This window comes from Ostrinia nubilalis, chromosome 28 (genome assembly GCF_963855985.1).
Source record: "Ostrinia nubilalis chromosome 28, ilOstNubi1.1, whole genome shotgun sequence".
NCBI lineage: Eukaryota > Metazoa > Arthropoda > Insecta > Lepidoptera > Crambidae > Ostrinia > Ostrinia nubilalis.
This window is the reverse complement of record NC_087115.1, coordinates 616,557-635,789: the sequence shown is the minus strand read 5'-3', so window position 1 is coordinate 635,789 and position 19,233 is coordinate 616,557. Positions and strand designations below refer to the sequence as shown.

Below are 19,233 nucleotides of genomic sequence, written 5' to 3'. Positions count from 1 at the left end.
CCAAGGTTCTATATTGGGCCCACAGGGTTCCCCAAGACTGTAAATTGAGGCCACAAGGGTTCCCCAGGGTTCTACACTGAGACCACAAGGTTTCCTCAAGGCTCAATACTGGGGCCTCAATGGTTCTTCAAGGGTCTGCACTAGGACCACGGGGGTTCCCCAAGGTTCTATACTGGGACCACAGGGTTTCCCTAGGGCTCAATACTAGAACCACAGGGGTTCTTCAAGGGTCTACACTGGCCCCACAGGAGTTCCCCAAGGTAGTATACTGGTACCATAGGGGTCCCCCAAGGCTCTACACTGAGCCCAAAAGGGTTCCTTACCTGGTAAAGTCGGTCATCTCCAGCATAATCATGCACATGTGCTTGGCCAGCATGATGATGTCGTTGCCGGCGTCGTCCCACTTGGCCACCTCGTTGTCGAACGTCATCTTCTCGCGGCGGAACAGCTCCACTTGTTGGAGGATCTTGCGTTTGTCTTCTTCTGTCATCTTACGCATGGCTTCCTGTAGGAAGCGTTATAGGAGTTTTTTTATTACACGACATAATACTGAGTATGTGACCTTTTTAGAACTTTCAATTTAAGATGCATTTATGTGATTTATGTAACTATGATCAGTGTAAATATTTCTTCTTTCTTTTTAAAAGTTACTCGGAAAATTTTAGTTTTAAGTTAATATTTATTAATTTCCTTTAGTGGAACTTATCGAGTTAATGTTTTTACCACACCAAGGAAAGTGGTTAGTTAGACTATATTAGGCTAGTGAACATAAATGCCTCTAAAGTCACGGAAAAAACACCGCAATTTCGTTTACTGGCATGATATGATCCAGTTTCTTCCTGATTACAAAACTTCTTCTTCTTTTCGTGTCGACAACAAACCTACACAGTGTCAGCCCAAAACTCCGCCACAAGAGTGGCGTTGTCAGCAGCACTCATCAAATCCTCCTGAGTGCAGTCAGGGCACGATATCATTACAAAGCTTATGTTATAAAACTTGATAATTTTACCAAAACCCGTTTTATACATTATTTTTGAGATATAAATTATATACGCAACGAAACTGTATTAGCGAACAGCAACTTACCCTAGCGTTGGTGATGCCGCTGATATCCGGGTACTCGTCGACGCCATGTTCGCCCGTGTGCGCCGACGCTGACACACAAAATTAACGATTAGAACTCCGCCACATGATGCAAATAAATGTCTTTGTCTTTGTCTTTGCCACAAAAGGCTCGGCCAAACCAACGCGATCAGCCTGTGCGATTGCGATGGCGATCAATGCGTTGAATGCTTCAACCACACAAACGCGTGCAGGCTTTATGCGCAAATTGTCAAGCGGTCGCAATCTGACAAATTAGCAAATTGACAAATTCGCAAAATGTCAAGTTTTTATAATGTCCAGCTGTTTACGTTTAATAATGAAAGTCAAGTAATTAATTGGCAGAACTTTTAATCATTAAAATGTTAAGGTTTTTTTTAATATGAAACCATAAAACCGTAATAAAAAATCAACAACAAAATCTTTTTTAGGTATTTTTATACCTAACTTCAAATTGAACATCTTTTAACTTTGGTTTTTGTTTTGTTGATTTGATATAACATGAAAATATTAGGATTTTGATTTTGTTGAACACTTGACATTTTGCGAATTTAACAATTTGCGCATAAAGGGCGTGCAGATCACCATAGCCGGCGCGATCGAAGGCCAATGACAGGTCGCGTGAACTGTCATGGGTCGCGCGACCTGTGATTGGCCTATGATCGCGCCGGCGATCTTCACGCGTTGGTGTGATTGAAGCTTAAGTCTGATCGCCATCGTGCACGCCGGCTGCACGCGTTGCTTTGGCCGAACCTTTAGTCTCTGCAGACTTAGCATTTGACGATTGAAGCTTTGCTACTAACGCCCGTTTCCCATATTCAATCCTTGTCAAAATCCGGATTTCAACTGTCCAATTTGAATCTGGCATCACATAATTTTCGATGCGGTTACACTTTTATATTGTTTAAATAGTCTTTTAAACAATATGAAAATGTAAAAAAATCGAAAACAGCAGATATTTTCACCAAAATTGATGGACGGATTTTGATTAGGATTGAATATAGAAAACATAAGTAGATTCGATTTGTAGTAGGTACGTAGATACGCTGGCCATGCACTTAGAGTGTTAGGAAGCAGTTAGTAAAATATGAAATGAAAAATTAGTTTAAAAGCATGCTTGTTATAGATGTAACATTAAGACGGACAGTATAATCATAAAACTAGTTTTTGTGAGCATATCCGTCTATAAACAAATAACAATAATTACATATTACGTTAAAATCTATGTAGCAATAAATTAATTTTGCTTATTTCATATCTCATAAATCAACGCGAATAGTGCATAGTAATTAACGCCTGTATTTACAAACGATGCTTGCTTAAGTGAAGCAGCAAATCGAACGCACAGCGTTGAATATAGCTCTGTGATTGGTTCGTGTGTCACCCTGTGCGTCCACGCGCACTGTGAGACCTCATAGTAATGTTTGTGAATAGGCGTTAATATAATTCCGTCTCAAATTACACCTAAACACTTAAATTGGTGTTATTTTCCACAAGTGATGTTTAATATTAATTATGCTGAATAACGAAGAACAAGCTGCTTATTATTTAGGTATTCACACGCACCGGATCCACACAAGGATACAATGTAGTGAAAACTAGTTCATTTACCACATAGAGTTTATTTAGTATTTTCACACTAGCAATAATTATTTCAAAATTTAGGCCGCGGGAGGTGCCTAGATGCGGGCGGCGCAGGACCGGTCTTTGTGGAAATCCTTGGGGGAGGCCTTTGTCCAGCAGTGGACGTCGTTTGGCTGAAACGAACGACCGAACGATTTTAGAATTTAATTAAAAATGAAACCAACTCCATACAACTCATGAAAAGCGTTAATAATTTATTAGGAATACAATAAAAATGGAATTAAAAAAAAGCGAAATCACTGGAAAACGAGCTAATGTGAAAATACTCAAAAATTCTGAAACGACGCTTAGAACTCTATGAATATAACAAGAATTATAAGTAATAAGAGTTGTTTCAGGGTAAAAGTAAGGCAGAAGTCAAAAAGCCTGCGTTAAGTCAAGTCGTCTTCAAAGTGTCTAAAGTCCACCCCCAAATTGTCAAAGTCAAATCACCATTATCAGAAGTTAACTCAAACTATTCAAAGTACAATCGATGCTGTCCAAATTCAAGTTCAAAGTATCGAAAGTTAACTACAAAGTTTCCAAAGTCAACGTCAAAGCTTCCAAAACAAAGTTCAAAGTACGCAAAGTCAATTCCCAAGTGTCCAAAGTGTCAAAGTATCCAAAGTCAATGCCTAAGTGTCCAAAGTCCACTCCACACAATTCAAAGTGTCTTAAGTTAACCTCACACTATCCAAAGTCCATTACAAAGTGTCCGTAGTACTCAAATTCAACTCCCAAGAGTCCAAAGCATCCAAAATCAACTCCCAAGTGTCTAAAGCGTCCAACGTCAACTCCAAAGCGTCCAAAGTCAAGTCTCAAGTGTCTAAAGCGTCCAAAGTGACCTCCAAAGCATTCAAAGTCAACTCCCAAGTGTCTAAAGCGTCCAACGTCAACTCCAAAGCGTCCAAAGTGACCTCCAAAGCGTCCAAAGTCAACTCCAAAGTCTCCAAAGTCATCTTAAGTGCCCTAAGTCACTTCCAATGCGTCCAAAGTGACTCCAAAGCGTCCAAAGTCAACTCTTAAATGTTCAAAACATCCAAAGTCAACTCTGAAGTGTTCAAAGTGACCTCCAAACCGTCCAAAGTCAAGCTCAAAGCGTCCAGTCGGTACTCACAGCGGCTGCGCCTCTCCACGGTCATGTCCTCGACGGGCTCGAACTCGGTGTCGGTGTCGAGCTCGTCGCTGCTCTACACAATTATTATGACGTCACAACACATGCGGATGCGAGGGCTGCAGTGACGTCACGCGCGGCGCGGGCCGAGTGCCCGCACAAGGACCGATAGTCACTTTTAAAGTATCTAAAGTCAACCCTCAATGTTTAAAGTCAACACGTCTTGACATTTGTCTCAATTTGAAAATTATAAATACGAGATGCGACTCTTAACGCTAAAAATTAAATAACAATTTGTCTCAATTGTCCAAAGTCAACGTCATGCTATACAAAGTATTTAAAGTCAACCCTACTCTATCCAAAGCATCTTAAGTCACCTCCAAAATGACCAAAATCACCTACAAAGCGTCTAAAGTAATATTGAGTGCCCAAAGTGACCTCTAGAGCGTCAAAAGACATCTCGAGTGCCCAAAGTGACTCCAAAGTAACCAAAGTGTCTAAAGTCATCTCCAAAGTGTCTAAAGCTAAACTCCAAGCGTCTAAAGTCAATCCCCAAGCGTCCAAAGTCATCTTAAGTGCCCAAAGTCACCTTCAAAGTGTCTTAAGTCACTCTCCAAGCGTCCAAAGTCATCGAAGTGACCTCCAAAGCGTCCAAAGCGTCCAAAATGACCTCCAAAGCGTTCAAAGTCGGTAGTCGGTATCTAGTCGGTCGGTACTCACATCGGCTGCGTGTCTCCACGGTCATATCCTCGACGGGCTCGAACTCGGTGTCGGTGTCGAGCTCGTCGCTGCTCTACACAATTATTATGACGTCACAACACATGCGGATGCATATCTATATAGGGCTATAAGTAGCTTTTTTGTGTCGTAAAGTTATGACAACGAATTTTTTGCCGTCGCTTAGGCCCGTTTTCCACCATGGCGGATCGGAGAGGAGAAATCTTTTGAATAACCAATCAGATTTCATTCATTATTGGAGAATAAAATCTGGTTAATCAAAACATTTCTCCGCTCCAATCAGGCTTGGTGGAGACCGGGCCTTACTGTATGAACCCGGATTTCACCAGTAAACGAGTTTAAAATGCGGGTTGCAGACTAAAAGCAATAAATAACAAATTTATTTTCTTTCGTGACAGTATTGTAAGTGACAGCAAAAAAAATCCGTTGTCATGACCATTGACCATTACAGCTCTTGGCAATGGTTTGAACTAAAAAAGCTACCTATATTCCTATCTACGCTCATGAAAGTGTGATTCATTCGTAGACTACTAAATTACAAAATTTTTGCATGGGTTATTATACTAAAGTGAACGTAGCAAAGTTTTTTTAATAAAATTTACTATAGGTCTATTATAGCCCGGTCGCCGAGCACGTAGAATTTCGTCCAATGACCCCAAGCTACCCATCGTTATCGCTCACTATTATATTGCTGTCGCGACTGTGCGACGGGCGGCAGCAGTGAGTGTGCGAGCGCGACAGCAATATAATTACGCGCGGGCGATAAGGATGTGTAGCTTGGGGTCATTGGACGAAATGATTAAATAAAATTTTTGTGACGTTAAACGTCAGCGAGACGTTGTGCACTGATTTAGTTAAGCTCTAGGCCTGTAATTGTGACTAAAACATCTACAAACAAACCACACGACAATGTTAACACAAATGTATTATTAAAACAAATACATGAACACAAAATGGCGCTAATAACTAATGAGACATGACAACACATACACACACATTCACTACACATACAGGTCGAGTTTGGGCGCTTGACGTGACTGTAGATGGACCATAATTATTATTTGGTGTTTAATTTGTACCAGCCTGACCTTGTTTTTGATTCATATGTTAATGTTAAAAAGTTTTTGGACATTCTGGTTTTTAATGATGGAGGTACGAACATAAAGTACATTTCAATTAAGAACTTTCTTTCTCGCTTTTCGCTCGATGTCAGTTTTTCGAGTCAAAAAAAAAAATTATAGCTAACTTGACACTGGGGTGATACTAACCCAAAAAAAAACTCAATGAAGAATGGAATAAATAAATTATCACCGGGCAATCTTCAAATTCCACTGTCCACCGTGTCTCGTTAAACACTCGACATTGGCGAAACCAGTGTGCTTCAAATACGCACCATTGAAGCCATTATACAGAATAATAATAATAACTTGACACTGGCTGAAATAATCTTCTTCTTTAAGAAGTTTGGTTGCCACAAAGACAATTAAGTTTTTAATATTTGTAAGCTGGTTGAAAAAAAGAAAAGGCTGGTACATTTTAAGCAACTCTTGATGTAAGAAAAGACTGGTACACTTGAGAAACTAGCACACTATCTTAAGTCACGCCAAGAGCCCCTGCTCCTCTCAGGCCTCACATTTGCTCCTGGTCTCCAGCGTGTAGTGCTCGTCCAGCTCCACGTCTTCAGGGTCGAGCTCCTCCTCCTCCTGCGGCAGCAGGGGACTTAGAGAACAGTGTGGAGGCAGGGACTTAGTGGTAAGAACCAGGGACTTACAGAACGGAGAGCGGAGCGAAGGGACTAAACACGTTAGTAGAACCTACACTCCCCCTTGGGCTTGGGCTCGTTTTAGTGTTCCTAAGACGTGATGCCCTAAGCAATTGCTTAATTTACTTAAGGATTAATCCAGCATTGTTTAGAGAACGAAGCGGAGAGACTTAAATGGTCCTCCTCCTCCTGCAATCAGCAGGGGACTTAGAACGGAACGGAACAGAACGGCGCTCCGTTCTGTTCCGCGTACAGAAAAACAGTCCGAAACTGCTCTAAGTTGCCTAGCTCCGGGACTACAGTCCGCTACTCCGCTCCGGTTGTCGAGCAGTCTTAGTATTTGGTATCTAACGCCGTAGGCCACCTCACAATGCTTACTATATAAAGGTACTATTGTGGTCTCTTTCTGATGACGTCAAATTCAAATTATTGTCACACGAAGTCGACGTATGGACGTCGATAGGTACGTGTGACATTGACATCGTACGCTGCATATAGAGTAGCATACGACACGGTGGCTGAGACGATGCCACAGTGTCTGTACAGTGTTGCCAAGAGCCCCTGCTCCTCAGGGTCCAGCTCCTCCTCCTCCTGCGGCAGCAGGGGACTTAGAGAACAGTGTGGAGGCAGGGACTTATGTGGTACCTCCTCTTACAGTCAACAGGGGACTTGGAACGGAGCGATTTAAGAGGTAACCTCCTCATCCTACAATCAGGCTTAAAGAACGGAGCGGAGGAACCAGGTGACTTTTCCAGGGAGACAGGGGTTTAGTAGTCTACGTGCTTTAATATTAATATTAACAAGGAAGTCCCGTTTGCAGTGTCTCGCAAAAAAGCTATCCGTTCCAATTAACACACATAACAATGTGTGTTCACACGACAGTCCAGTTTTGCTGAATCCCGCAAACTGGATTGCCGTGTGAGCGAGCCCTAAGAAGAGGCTGGTACAGACGACGTTACAGACTATCACTGTCAAATCGCCCCTATAACAACTACACAAGATGCCTCAGCATCATGGGACCCACAAGATGGACCAACGACCTCATAAAGGTAGCAGGCAGGCGCTGGACGCAGGCCTACCAATCGGTCATTATGAAAATCATTGGGGGAGGCCTATGTTCAGCAGCATACGACACTGTGGCTGAGACGATGCCACAGTGTCTGTACAGTGTCGCCAAGAGCCCCTGCCCCTCTCAGGCCTCACATTTGCTCCTGGTCTCCAGCGTGAGTGCTCGTCCAGCTCCACGTCCTCAGGGTCCAGCTCCTCCTCCTCCTGCAGCAGGGGACTTAGAGACAATGTGGAGGCGGGGACTTAAGTGGTAAGAACCAGGGACTTACAGAACGGAGAGCGGAGCGAAGGGACTTAAGTGGTAAGAACCTGCTCCTATAGTCAGCAGGGGACTTAGAACGGAATGGAGCGAAGGGACTTAGGTGTTATAGTCAGCAGGGGACTTAGAAGGCAGAACGGAGCGATATGTGTGTTCACACGACAGTCCAGTTTTGCTAGCGAAGGGACTAAACACGTTAGTAGAACCTACACTCCCCCTTGAGCTTGGACTCATTTTAGTGCCCCTAAGACGTAATGCCCTACGCAATTGCTTAATTTACTTAAGGATTAATCCAGCACTGTTTAGAGAACGAAGCGGAAAGACTTTAAGTCTGTCCTCCTCCTGAAATCAGCAGGTGACTTAAAACGGATCGGAACAGAACGGAGCGAAGGGATTTGGGATCGTTTTATTTTTCCGCGTACGTCACAATGCTCACTACAGAACGGTACTGTTGTGGTCTCTTTCAGATATTGACGTCAACGTATGGACGTCGATAGGTACGTGTGACATTGACATCGTACGCTGCATATAGAGTAGCATAGGTACGACACTGTGGCTGAGACGATGCCGCAGTGTCTGTACACTATTTCAAGTCAAGCCAGGAGCCCCTATTTCAGGCCTCACATTTGCTCCTGGTCTCCAGCGTGTAGTGCTCGTCCAGCTCCACGTCCTCAGGGTCCAGCTCCTCCTCCTCCTGCAGCAGGGGACTTAGAGAACAGTGTGGAGGCAGGGACTTAGTGGTACCTCCTCTTACAGTCAACAGGGGACTTGGAACGGAGGGACTTACGTGGTAAGAACGAGGGGACTTGAAGAACGGAGCGAAGGGACTTAAGTGGTAAGAACCTACTCCTACAGTCAGCAGGGGACTTGGAGACAGTGCCGGATTACGGATTAAGACTACTAGAGGCCGTAAGCAATCCACACCTGTGTGCCCACACTACTGGATCCCGCAAAACTGGATTGCCGTAGGAGCTCTAAGAGGCCAGTACAGACGATGCCTCAGCATTGTGGATGTCCACCCACAAGGACCGACGGACCGACGACCTCAAGGTAGCAGGAAGGCGCTAGATACCGCTCAGCATTGTGGACGTCCACCCACAAGATGGACCGACGACCTCAAGGTAGCAGGAAGGCGCTGGATGCCGCTGCCGGGGCAGTTGGCTCCACTCTAACTACCGTAGTCCGCTCTAGTTGTCGAGCAGTCTTAGTATTTGGTATCTAACGCCGTAGGCCACGTCACAACGCTTACTACAGAAAGGTACTATTGTGGTCTCTTTCAGAGGTTGACGTCAAATTCAAATTATTGTCACACGAAGTCGACGTATGAACGTCGATAGGTACGTGTGACATTGACATCGTACGCTGCATATAGAGTAGCATAGGTACGACACTGTGGCTGAGACGATGCCACAGTGTCTGTACAGTGTCGCAAGTAACAATCATTGGGGGAGGCCTATGTTCAGCAGCATACGACACTGCCTGAGACGATGCCACAGTGTCTGTACAGTGTCGCAAGTAACAATCATTGGGGGAGGCCTATGTTCAGCAGCATACGACACTGTGCCTGAGACGATGCCACAGTGTCTGTACAGTGTCGCCAAGAGCCCCTGCTCCTCTCAGGCCTCACATTTGCTCCTGGTCTCCAGCGTGTAGTGCTCGTCCAGCTCCACGTCCTCAGGGTCCAGCTCCTCCTCCTCCTGCAGCAGGGGACTTAGAGAACAGTGTGGAGGCAGGGACTTAGTGGTAAGAACCAAGGGACTTACAGAACGGAGAGCGGAGCGAAGGGACTTAAGTGGTAAGAACCTGCTCCTATAGTCAGCAGGGGACTTAGAACGGAACGGAGCTAAGGGACTTAGGTGTTATAGTCAGCAACTTAGAGAGCGGAACGGAGCGATATGTGTGTTCACAAGACAGTCCAGTTTTGCTGGATCCCGCAAAACTGAATGGCAGTGAGAGCGAGCTCTAAGAGGCTGGTACAGACGAAGTTACAGACTATCACTGTCAAATCGCCCCTATCACAACTACACAAGATGCCTCAGCATCGTGGGAAGTCCACCCGCAAGATGGACCGACGACCTCAAGGTAGCAGGAAGGCACTGGATGCAGGCCACTACCAATCGGTTATTTGGATATCATTGGGGGAGGCCTAGGTTCAGCAGCATACGACACTGTGCCTGAGGACTTAGACAGTGTGGAGGCAGGGACTTAGTGGTACCTCCTCTTACAGTCAACAGGGGACTTGGAACGGAGCGACTTAAGAGGTAACCTCCTCTTCCTACAATCAGGCTTAAAGAACGGAGCGGAGGAACCAGGTGACTTTTCCAGGGAGACAGGGGTTTAGTAGTCTACGTGCTTTAATATTAATATTCACAAGAAAGTCCCGTTTGCAGTGTCTCGCAAAAAAGCTATCCGTTCCAATTAACACACATAACGATATGTGTTCACAAGACAGTCCAGTTTTGCTGGATCCCGCAAAACTGGATGGCAGTGAGTACGAGCTCTAAGAGGCTGGTACAGACGACATCACAGACAATTACTGTCAAATCGCCCCTATCACAACTACACAAGATGCCTCAGCATCATGGGACCCACAAGATGGACCGACAACCTCAAGGTAGAAGACAGGCGCTGGACGCAGGCCGCTACCTACCGGTCATTATGGATGATAATATCATTGGGGGAGGCCTATGTTCAGCAGCATACGACACTGTGCCTGAGACGATGCCACAGTGTCTGTACAGTGTCGCCAAGAGCCCCTGCCCCTCTCAGGCCTCACATTTGCTCCTGGTCTCCAGCGTGCAGTGCTCGTCCAGCTCCACGTCCTCAGGGTCCAGCTCCTCCTCCTCCTGCAGCAGGGGACTTAGAGAACAGTGTGGAGGCAGGGACTTAGTAGTACCTCCTCTTACAGTCAACATGGGACTTGGAACGGAGGGACTTACGTGGTAAGAACGAGGGGACTTGAAGAACGGAGCGAAGGGACTTAAGTGGTAAGAACCTACTCCTACAGTCAGCAGGGGACTTGGAGACAGTGCCGGATTACGGATTAAGACTACTAGAGGCCGTAAGCAATCCACACCTGTGTGCCCACACTACTGGATCCCGCAAAACTGGATTGCCGTAGGAGCTCTAAGAGGCCAGTACAGACGATGCCTCAGCATTGTGGATGTCCACCCACAAGGACCGACGGACCGACGACCTCAAGGTAGCAGGAAGGCGCTAGATACCGCTCAGCATTGTGGACGTCCACCCACAAGATGGACCGACGACCTCAAGGTAGCAGGAAGGCGCTGGATGCCGCTGCCAACTGCCCCGCTCCGCTCTAACTACCGTAGTCCGCTCTAGTTGTCGAGCAGTCTTAGTATTTGGTATCTAACGCCGTAGGCCACGTCACAATGCTTACTACAGAAAGGTACTATTGTGGTCTCTTTCAGAGGTTGACGTCAAATTCAAATTATTGTCACACGAAGTCGACGTATGGACGTCGATAGGTACGTGTGACATTGACATCGTACGCTGCATATAGAGTAGCATACGATACTGTGGCTGAGACGATGCCACAGTGTCTGTACAGTGTCGCCAAGAGCCCCTGCCCCTCTCAGGCCTCACATTTGCTCCTGGTCTCCAGCGTGTAGTGCTCGTCCAGCTCCACGTCCTCAGGGTCCAGCTCCTCCTCCTCCTGCAGCAGGGGACTTAGAGAACAGTGTGGAGGCAGGGACTTAGTGGTACCTCCTTTTACAGTCAACAGGGGACTTGGAACGGAGCGATTTAAGAGGTAACCTCCTCTTCCTACAATCAGGCTTAAAGAACGGAGCGGAGGAACCAGGTGACTATCCCAAGAAGACATCCCGTATTTTGCTGGATCCCGTTTAGTAGTATACGTGCTTTAATATTAATATTCACAAGAAAGTCCCGTTTGCAGTGTCTCGCAAAAAAGCTATCCGTTCCAATTAACACACATAACTATGTGTGTTCACACGACAGTCCAATCCCAATCCCGCAAAACTGGATGGCAGTGAGAGCGAGCCCTAAGAAGAGGCTGGTACAGACGACGTTACAGACTATCACTGTCAAATCGCCCCTATCACAACTACACAAGATGCCTCAGCATCATGGGACCCACAAGATGGACCGACGACTTGAAGGTAGCAGGAAGACGCTGGACGCAGGCCGCTACCAATCGGTTATTTGGATATCATTGGGGAAGGCCTATGTTCAGCAGCATACGACACTGTGCCTGAGACGATGCCACAGTGTCTGTCCAGTGTCGCAGGTGACGCCAGGAGCACTCCAAAACCTAGCTCTGTGTCTCACAGTACGCATCTCCCTTCTGCATGCCTTCTCCGCTCCTTTCCGCTAGCTAGCTCCGCGCCTACACAAACAATCCGCAACTCCGCTCCGCTCTGTAGACAGGCAGCTTTAGGCCTGATTACACCCGCTCGATTATTATCGGTAGTTCTTATTAACGAGACACCGAAGGTATCTATAACCGGTTTTTCAAGTTTTTGTTTTTGAAATCCGATTTTGAAAGGTCGTGAAAAACCGATTTTACCGGTTTCTTAAAAACAGGATTTTACCGGTTTTGTAAAAACCGGTTTATACCGGTTCCTACAACCGGTTTTGTGGCCCATAGGCCCACGTACCCTGTTCATGAGCACGGCGCGTCGTATCTCCCTCACAGCATCATACACCAGTCGCGAAGCATCTATGAAGTCATTCTCGTCGAGCGCTGCGCCCGCGCCGCCACCGAGCTTGCTTAGGGCGCAGCGAGCCAAAGTGAGTCTTAGCGAACGACAATAAGAGTCATATTAAGAGTCCATTTCGGCCTAAGCTAGCGCAGCGACCCAAAGTGAGTCTTTCGGCCTCCACGCACGGACGTCTATGGAGACTCAGTTTACAACGCCACTCCGCGCAGCCGTACGTAAGGCCTTGTACTAAGAATCTCTGCTTCGCTACCTAGCCAAGTGTCTTAGATGCAGTCCGCAAGAGAAACACACTCCTAAAACCCGCTCCGCTAGCTAGATCCGTGTATACAGTAACACAGTTCACTTTTCCGCTCCACTTTACTACCGTACTCCGCTCCGCTTCACTACCCTGCTCCGCTCCGTTAGTCTCTAGTCTCTAGTTAGTCTCTAGTCCGTAGGCCACGTCACAATGTTTACTACAGAAAATATGCTGTGTTGTGGACTTGTGGTCTCTCTCAGACGTTGACGTCAACGTATGGACGTCGACAGATACGTTTGACGTCACACGCCGCGTTTAATAAGGGAATGTCTTCGCGTTAGCGTTGGTCCTTTAATGTTACTAAAAAGCTGCCTCTGAGGAGGTTACATACACCCTATAATGTTGGTATAAGAGCTGCCACAGCCTCAAACACTGGTAAAAAGGCTACTATGAACACAGTATCATAATCCTCATATTGTACTACTGTCTCACGCACCCTGTTCATGAGCACGGCGCGTCGTATCTCCCTCACGGCGTCGTACACCAGTCGCGACGCGTCGATGAAGTCGTTCTCGTCGAGCGCTGCGCCCGCGCCGCCTCCGAGCGCGGAAACCGCTGCGTCGACGCGCACGGCGAATTTGGACATCACTGTGGACAAAAGAAGAAAATATTATTTGAAACCATCATTAGAATTAAACGACCAATAATTTTAAAATTAATTGGTACAGAACGGGACGATGGAAACTCCAGCTAACATTGTTAGCGGAGTGACGATAGCCGAATGGTTAAGGGGACCCCCCAACTCAACATCTGAAGGATAGTCAAATTTCAAGAATTTATTTTGCAAAAACTAGACATGCTAGCTAAATGGGGATTTCGTAGCTATCATTTAAATCGCCTTAACTAACCGCTTTTTGAATAAAAAGGCCATGTCCGAAAAATGGTCTTCATAAAACACTGTGCGCTCGACTATTGTGGTGAACCCACTCGTAACCCAAGCATAATTAAGCTTAGTACAAAGGGTTAACGGGACAAATTATAATAAAAAAATATTTGATTTGATAAAAGCTAACACATCTGAGATTGTCCTGTAGCAAGTTTAAAATTGTAGGGCTTTTTAAAAGCCTTAAAAATTTCAAAAAAAAGAAGACTAACCCCCATTCCAAAAAAAAACTTGTCTTGTTCTTGTCAATGTTGAAAAACATGACATGGACTAAACATACTATAAATAATAGGTTTCACAAACATTTGTATTTTTTTATGAATACGATATAAAACGCATGCTTGATTTTAATTTCCCAATTGAGTTGAATACCTACTGTTTTAGGTCATCAGTGTAACACTTAAAATTAGGAAACCATATCAGTCTGAAGGCGGATAATTATGAAAGGCAAAGGTCAGTCCTCATCGCACGTCAGTTGCGCAAACGCATCTAATGCATGTAATACAACTGTACATTAATCGTTAACACCTTCATTTGGCAAAATGCATGCGCATTTTTTTACAAAATCTACAGTTCACATTACATTGGTGAAAATCTATACTAATATTATAAATACGAAAATAACTCTATCTGTCTCACTTTCACGCCTAAACCACTGTACCGATTTTGATGAAATTTGGCATAGAGATAGTTGGCGTCCCGGGAAAGGACATAGGATAGTAGATAGATAATAAGTATGTAGGTATTTACAAAAAAAAAGTATTTAAGTCTTCTTCATGCTGCTTCATGTCTGACTCCTTCTCAGTCTCAGCAGTACGGCTCTGGAACGGCCTTCCGGCGAATTTGCGAAAAGCAACCTCCAAATTTACATTTAAAAAGGCTCTGCGCAATTATTTTAAAGACTAAAACTTTTTTCTTATCTCCGACATGTGTTTTGTGTACGCCAATATTATTATTATGTTTATGTATTTAGATGTAGGTATGTCTATTATATTAATATGTAGGTATTCTTATGTTAATTAAACGTCATATTTATTGCACCGCCTTAGTCTCTCTACTCGACCTGTGGTTGACTGGCAGATAATGCCACCTGGCATTAAGTCCGCCACTGTACAATTGTATGTGCAAAAGTGTAAATAAATAAATAAATAAATTAAGTACCTATGTTTATATCCGTTGTCTAGTACCCATAGTACAAGCTTTGCTTAGTTTGGGACTAGAAGCGCAGTGTAAAATGTCCAAGGATATTTTTATTTATTTATTATTTATAGTTTTTATGCCGGTTTTTGAAGCAGGGACGCGCGCGATAAAGTTTTTCTGTGACAGACAAAATTCCACGCGGGCGAAGCCGCGGGCGGAAAGCTAGTACTCAATATTGGGCTATGTCGGTTACGTTCTTTTAGAACATACATAATCATCATCATTAATTTCAGCCACAGGACGTCCACAGCTGAACATAGGCCTCCCCCAATGATTTCCACATCGCCCGGTTGGTAGCGGCCTGCATCCAACACCATCCCGCTACCTTTATGAGGTCGTCAGTCCACCTTGTTAACACAACTTAATTTTTAATTGTAAATGAAGTAACGACCCTGTATCAGATTTCGTACAATTCAGTTCATTTAACCAAAAAGATGGATCCAAATTCGCTAATTATTCAATACCTGCGTGTTGAGTACTGAATCATAATGTACAGCAATTATTCATTGTTATACAACATTGATTTATACTAGAACAATTGCTTGTTGCTATCATACAAAGTCAAACGTTTTAGATTGTGGTTTTTTAGTAAATATTTTGGGTGAGTTTTTTGTTTTCTTTTACGAGACGAATCAGAACTAAAATTCATCATAAGGCATCGCAGCCGAAACGTCAAGCCATGAGTACATAATGTAACTCAATAATAAACGTCGCGTTAAGACCCGTGTCTTACCATTTTAGTTGAAACGGAACGCGAAAGTTTAAAATCTTATATGAATCAGAACTATTACTGAATCCTAATTCCTATGAATGTTTCCTGGGTAAAAAAGCAAGAGTTTCATTATTCGACACGTATTTTTCACTTTTTCAAACTAATGAAAACTGTAGCACTTTGTGACGTCACACGGAAATTCAAAGCAATAAGTATAACTTCGTAATTATTACTTGTTTGATTGACAAATAAAAATATTTTTTGTAATTGACGGACTAAAAATTATTATTATTAGGGCTGATTTTTCAATCGTCAGATATCTTTTAACTATAGAATAAACTTGTCATTTTGACATAATTCCCATACTAAAACTGTCAATGTGCCAAAGTTATTCTTCAGTTTAAAGTTATCCGACGATTGAAAAATCGGCCCTTAATTATTTAAAGGTCAAAGTCAACATTTATTTAGTTTATTGTACATGTATTATTATTTTTAAAGGTCACCAAACAAAAGAAAACTGTATATTCTATTGCAAATGCAATAAAAACCTATTGGCAGATAACATAAAAGGAAAAATGTATATAACAATGATTGAGCTCCTAAAAACAGTTATTAATTCTGATAACGTCATGTCTTCAAATAGTGATGACTTTTGCCATAGCTATGAGATCTTTTTAAAATAAAAACTTATAACTGTGAAAACTTTGCTGCTTTCTGTCCTATTTTTTGTGTGATTATTTGTCTGTGAATCAAAATTGTTTCTTTCCTTAATATAGTTCCAAAATACTGAACTGTCCTATCTATGACATTGACAGAGGGGCGCCACCGTCAATACCGGATCGCTGATTCCGATTTTTGCCATGTTGGAAACCATATAGTTGAACGATGGTAGCGCCCCCCTGTCATTCATTGACTTTGGCGGGACAGTTCAGCGTGGGTCATCTTTACACACGAACATCCCGTTTTCAGTGTCTGGATCCGTTTGAATTTGTAAATTCGTATTCACAAAAAAATCTATGAGGTCTCACAGTGCGCGTGGACGCACAGGGTGACATACGAACCTATCACAGAGCTCTATTCAACACTGTGCGTTCGAGTTGCTGCTTCACTTAAATGCTTGTTTGTGAATACGGGGGTATATTTCAAGTGCACAAGCGCATTGAGGGAAGTAGATCGGGGTCCTGCAGTCTGCACAACTCAGCTCACTACTTCTACTCTCTTGGTATATTCTTGTACCTACTATTAGTGTGGCGTGATGTCCATTTTAAAACTTGAAGTTAAAGGGTTATTTCTCTCTCTAAGAGCCATTTATTTTTCTTTCAGACCACAACAGCCCATAAACCATAACCATGCTCGCATGGTGGGCACTAGCCATGGTGGCAGTGGCGGGAGAGGAGGCCTCAGGGGCTTGGTACGACACCTTCACTGGGAACCAGATCACTGAGGAGCGGCTGGAGGCTTTGAGAGCGAACAACCTTATTCCGTAAGTACAGAGTTCATATTCCTTTACCCCAATAGCAGAATTGGCGACCTTTGCGAGTTCGCGGAAGAACGGTTGAAGGTTTTGAGAGATAGCAACCTTATACCATGAGTGGAGAGTACACATTCCTTTATACAAACATTGCCACAAATTGGTAAGAACACCCTTTTGTCCAGCAGTGGACGTCATTTGGCTGAAATGACTGAACGATCTAACTCCAAATCATCCTGTGGATGTGGTAAGAGACGAAGGGAACAAATATGCGAACATCCTGGTCTCCTGGTCTTGCCAGGGTTGGGGATGGTTGGCCAAATCGCCTGTTTGGGTATTAGAAGACCATACACCTGGAGTGGAGATTAAATGAAATGACCTGCCTCTTAAACAAAGTGACGATTTCCGATTGTTACATTGTCCCTAGCCTAGCATATGTTGTCCCGAAGTGGTGGTAGTGCAAGTTATATTTGGGACGTGTATAAGTGCCCTGGAAAGGGTCAAAGTACTGAATAAAATCTTTGACTTCGATTTTGCCCCCCTCCTGATGATAATAAATAATACTACTTAGAAGTCTTTATCTTGGCTGGTAGCCTCAATATGGTCTCGGTCGGTCAAGAGGGCGCGCAATCCGCAATCCTCATCGTATGATGGTTCCCGCTGCAAACCAGCTTCTCGACATGGCGCTTGCTATGTCGCGAATATACCTGAGCGGACGCCTCTTCAGCATAGTATATAGTTTTTTTTTTTTTTTTTTTTTTTTTTTAATTTATTGTCTCATAAAAGTTACATCGATTTTACTTAATACTAATCTGCCAAACTGCTTAACAGTTTGTCGGCAGTCGTTCTCGTGCTAACTGTTATAAATGTAACTTATTGTACTTATTAACTAAGTAATAATACACACATGCAAAATTGGTTCCTACAGTCGCCGGCACATCAGATCAGACATCTCCAGTGTCTAGCCTGGTGCGCCGGTCGCCTGCACTTACTTTTTAAAAACTAATATTACAATATAATATATCTAATAGTCTAGTTATAGTATCAGGGACATAAAGTTAGGTAATATTTTTTTAACTTGTACTTAAGGTGATTTCTCGAAAGTATATCGTTTAGCAAATCTTGCTCCAATTCGTTATGTATTGTAGGTATAATCCATTGTCTAGTTCTTTTACCAAAATAATTGTTTATTTTAGGCACCATTAATTTATTTTTCTTAGCTAATCGAGTTGGGTAGTTATGTACCCGTTTTGTTTTAAATTTGTCTGTATTATATTGTTCTAGTATTAGTATTAATTTAACTTTCTTTTCTATTGGCAAAATCTTACATATTTTAAATAGCTTTAGGTATTCTTTTTTACATTTAACTAAAGTTCTCCTATCTGTTAGCATTTTCAATATTCTAGTTTGTATTGATTTTATTTTGTTAAGGTGTTATGGTTTAATGTCATGTACTGTATTTTTTATTTTTTTTTCTATGCTGAATAAAGTGTTCTTATTCTTATTCACCAGACGAACTAACTCTCCCTTTCTTCCGCAGCTGGTGCGCTATAGAAGTCAAAGACTGTTCTCCCCACGAGCCTCGTCGCATGGACAACTCCTGCAACAACCTGCACCACCCGCAACGGGGGGCCATCCTGACCCCCTACCATCGGATGCTGCGCCCTAACTATGCTGCTGATGGGGGCCCACGAGCTGCCAAGAGCGGACGCCCCCTGCCTAACGCTAGGGCTCTGAGAGTTGCTTTAGGTAGGCATATACTTAATATACTTATCGTTTCATCCACGAAGACGCGCCCCACCATTCTTCCACTAATGTTTGAGTGTTATCGGTACACGCTAAATATCCACGAGTGCACACGCACACTACAATAATGACGCTCGGATTGCTCGGATCAAACTCCCCGAACCCCGCGCGACCGAGACCAAACATTGGTGGGGCACGCCCGAGTGGATGAAACGAAACGCCCAAGTGATTGAATTAGAAATGAAAAGATGAGTACCAAAGAAACCAACATAGATCATGATTCTGGACCTCCCGATCGAATCAGACCTCATTTCTGATCTGTGAACGAGGTAAAGTCGCTGACATAGCACGACGGATTAGCAAGCTGAAGTGGCAATGGTCAGGGCACATAGCACGCAGAACTAACGACCGATGGGGCAGCAAGGTTCTGAAATGGAGGCTAAGTACCGGAAAACGCAGCGTGAGACGTCCACAAGGTGAACCCACCACCTTAAAGGAAGCAGGAAGGCGCTGGATGCAGGCCGCTCCCAACTGGACGATGTGGAAGTCATTGGG

At 43.9% G+C, this 19,233-nt stretch overlaps 1 protein-coding gene across 1 annotated transcript in view; it reads right to left on the bottom strand.

Moving 5' to 3' along the window:
• LOC135085520 (catenin alpha) overlaps positions 1-19,233 on the bottom strand; it is a 113,768-nt gene that overhangs the window by 9,639 nt on the left and 84,896 nt on the right. The window contains exons 16-19 of the mRNA XM_063980306.1: positions 13,103-13,254; positions 4,559-4,631; positions 1,087-1,154; positions 324-505 (exon numbers count right to left, since the gene is read on the bottom strand). Of these exons, the coding sequence (XP_063836376.1) occupies positions 324-505; positions 1,087-1,154; positions 4,559-4,631; positions 13,103-13,254 (475 nt within the window). The remainder of the gene's footprint in view (positions 1-323; positions 506-1,086; positions 1,155-4,558; positions 4,632-13,102; positions 13,255-19,233) is intronic.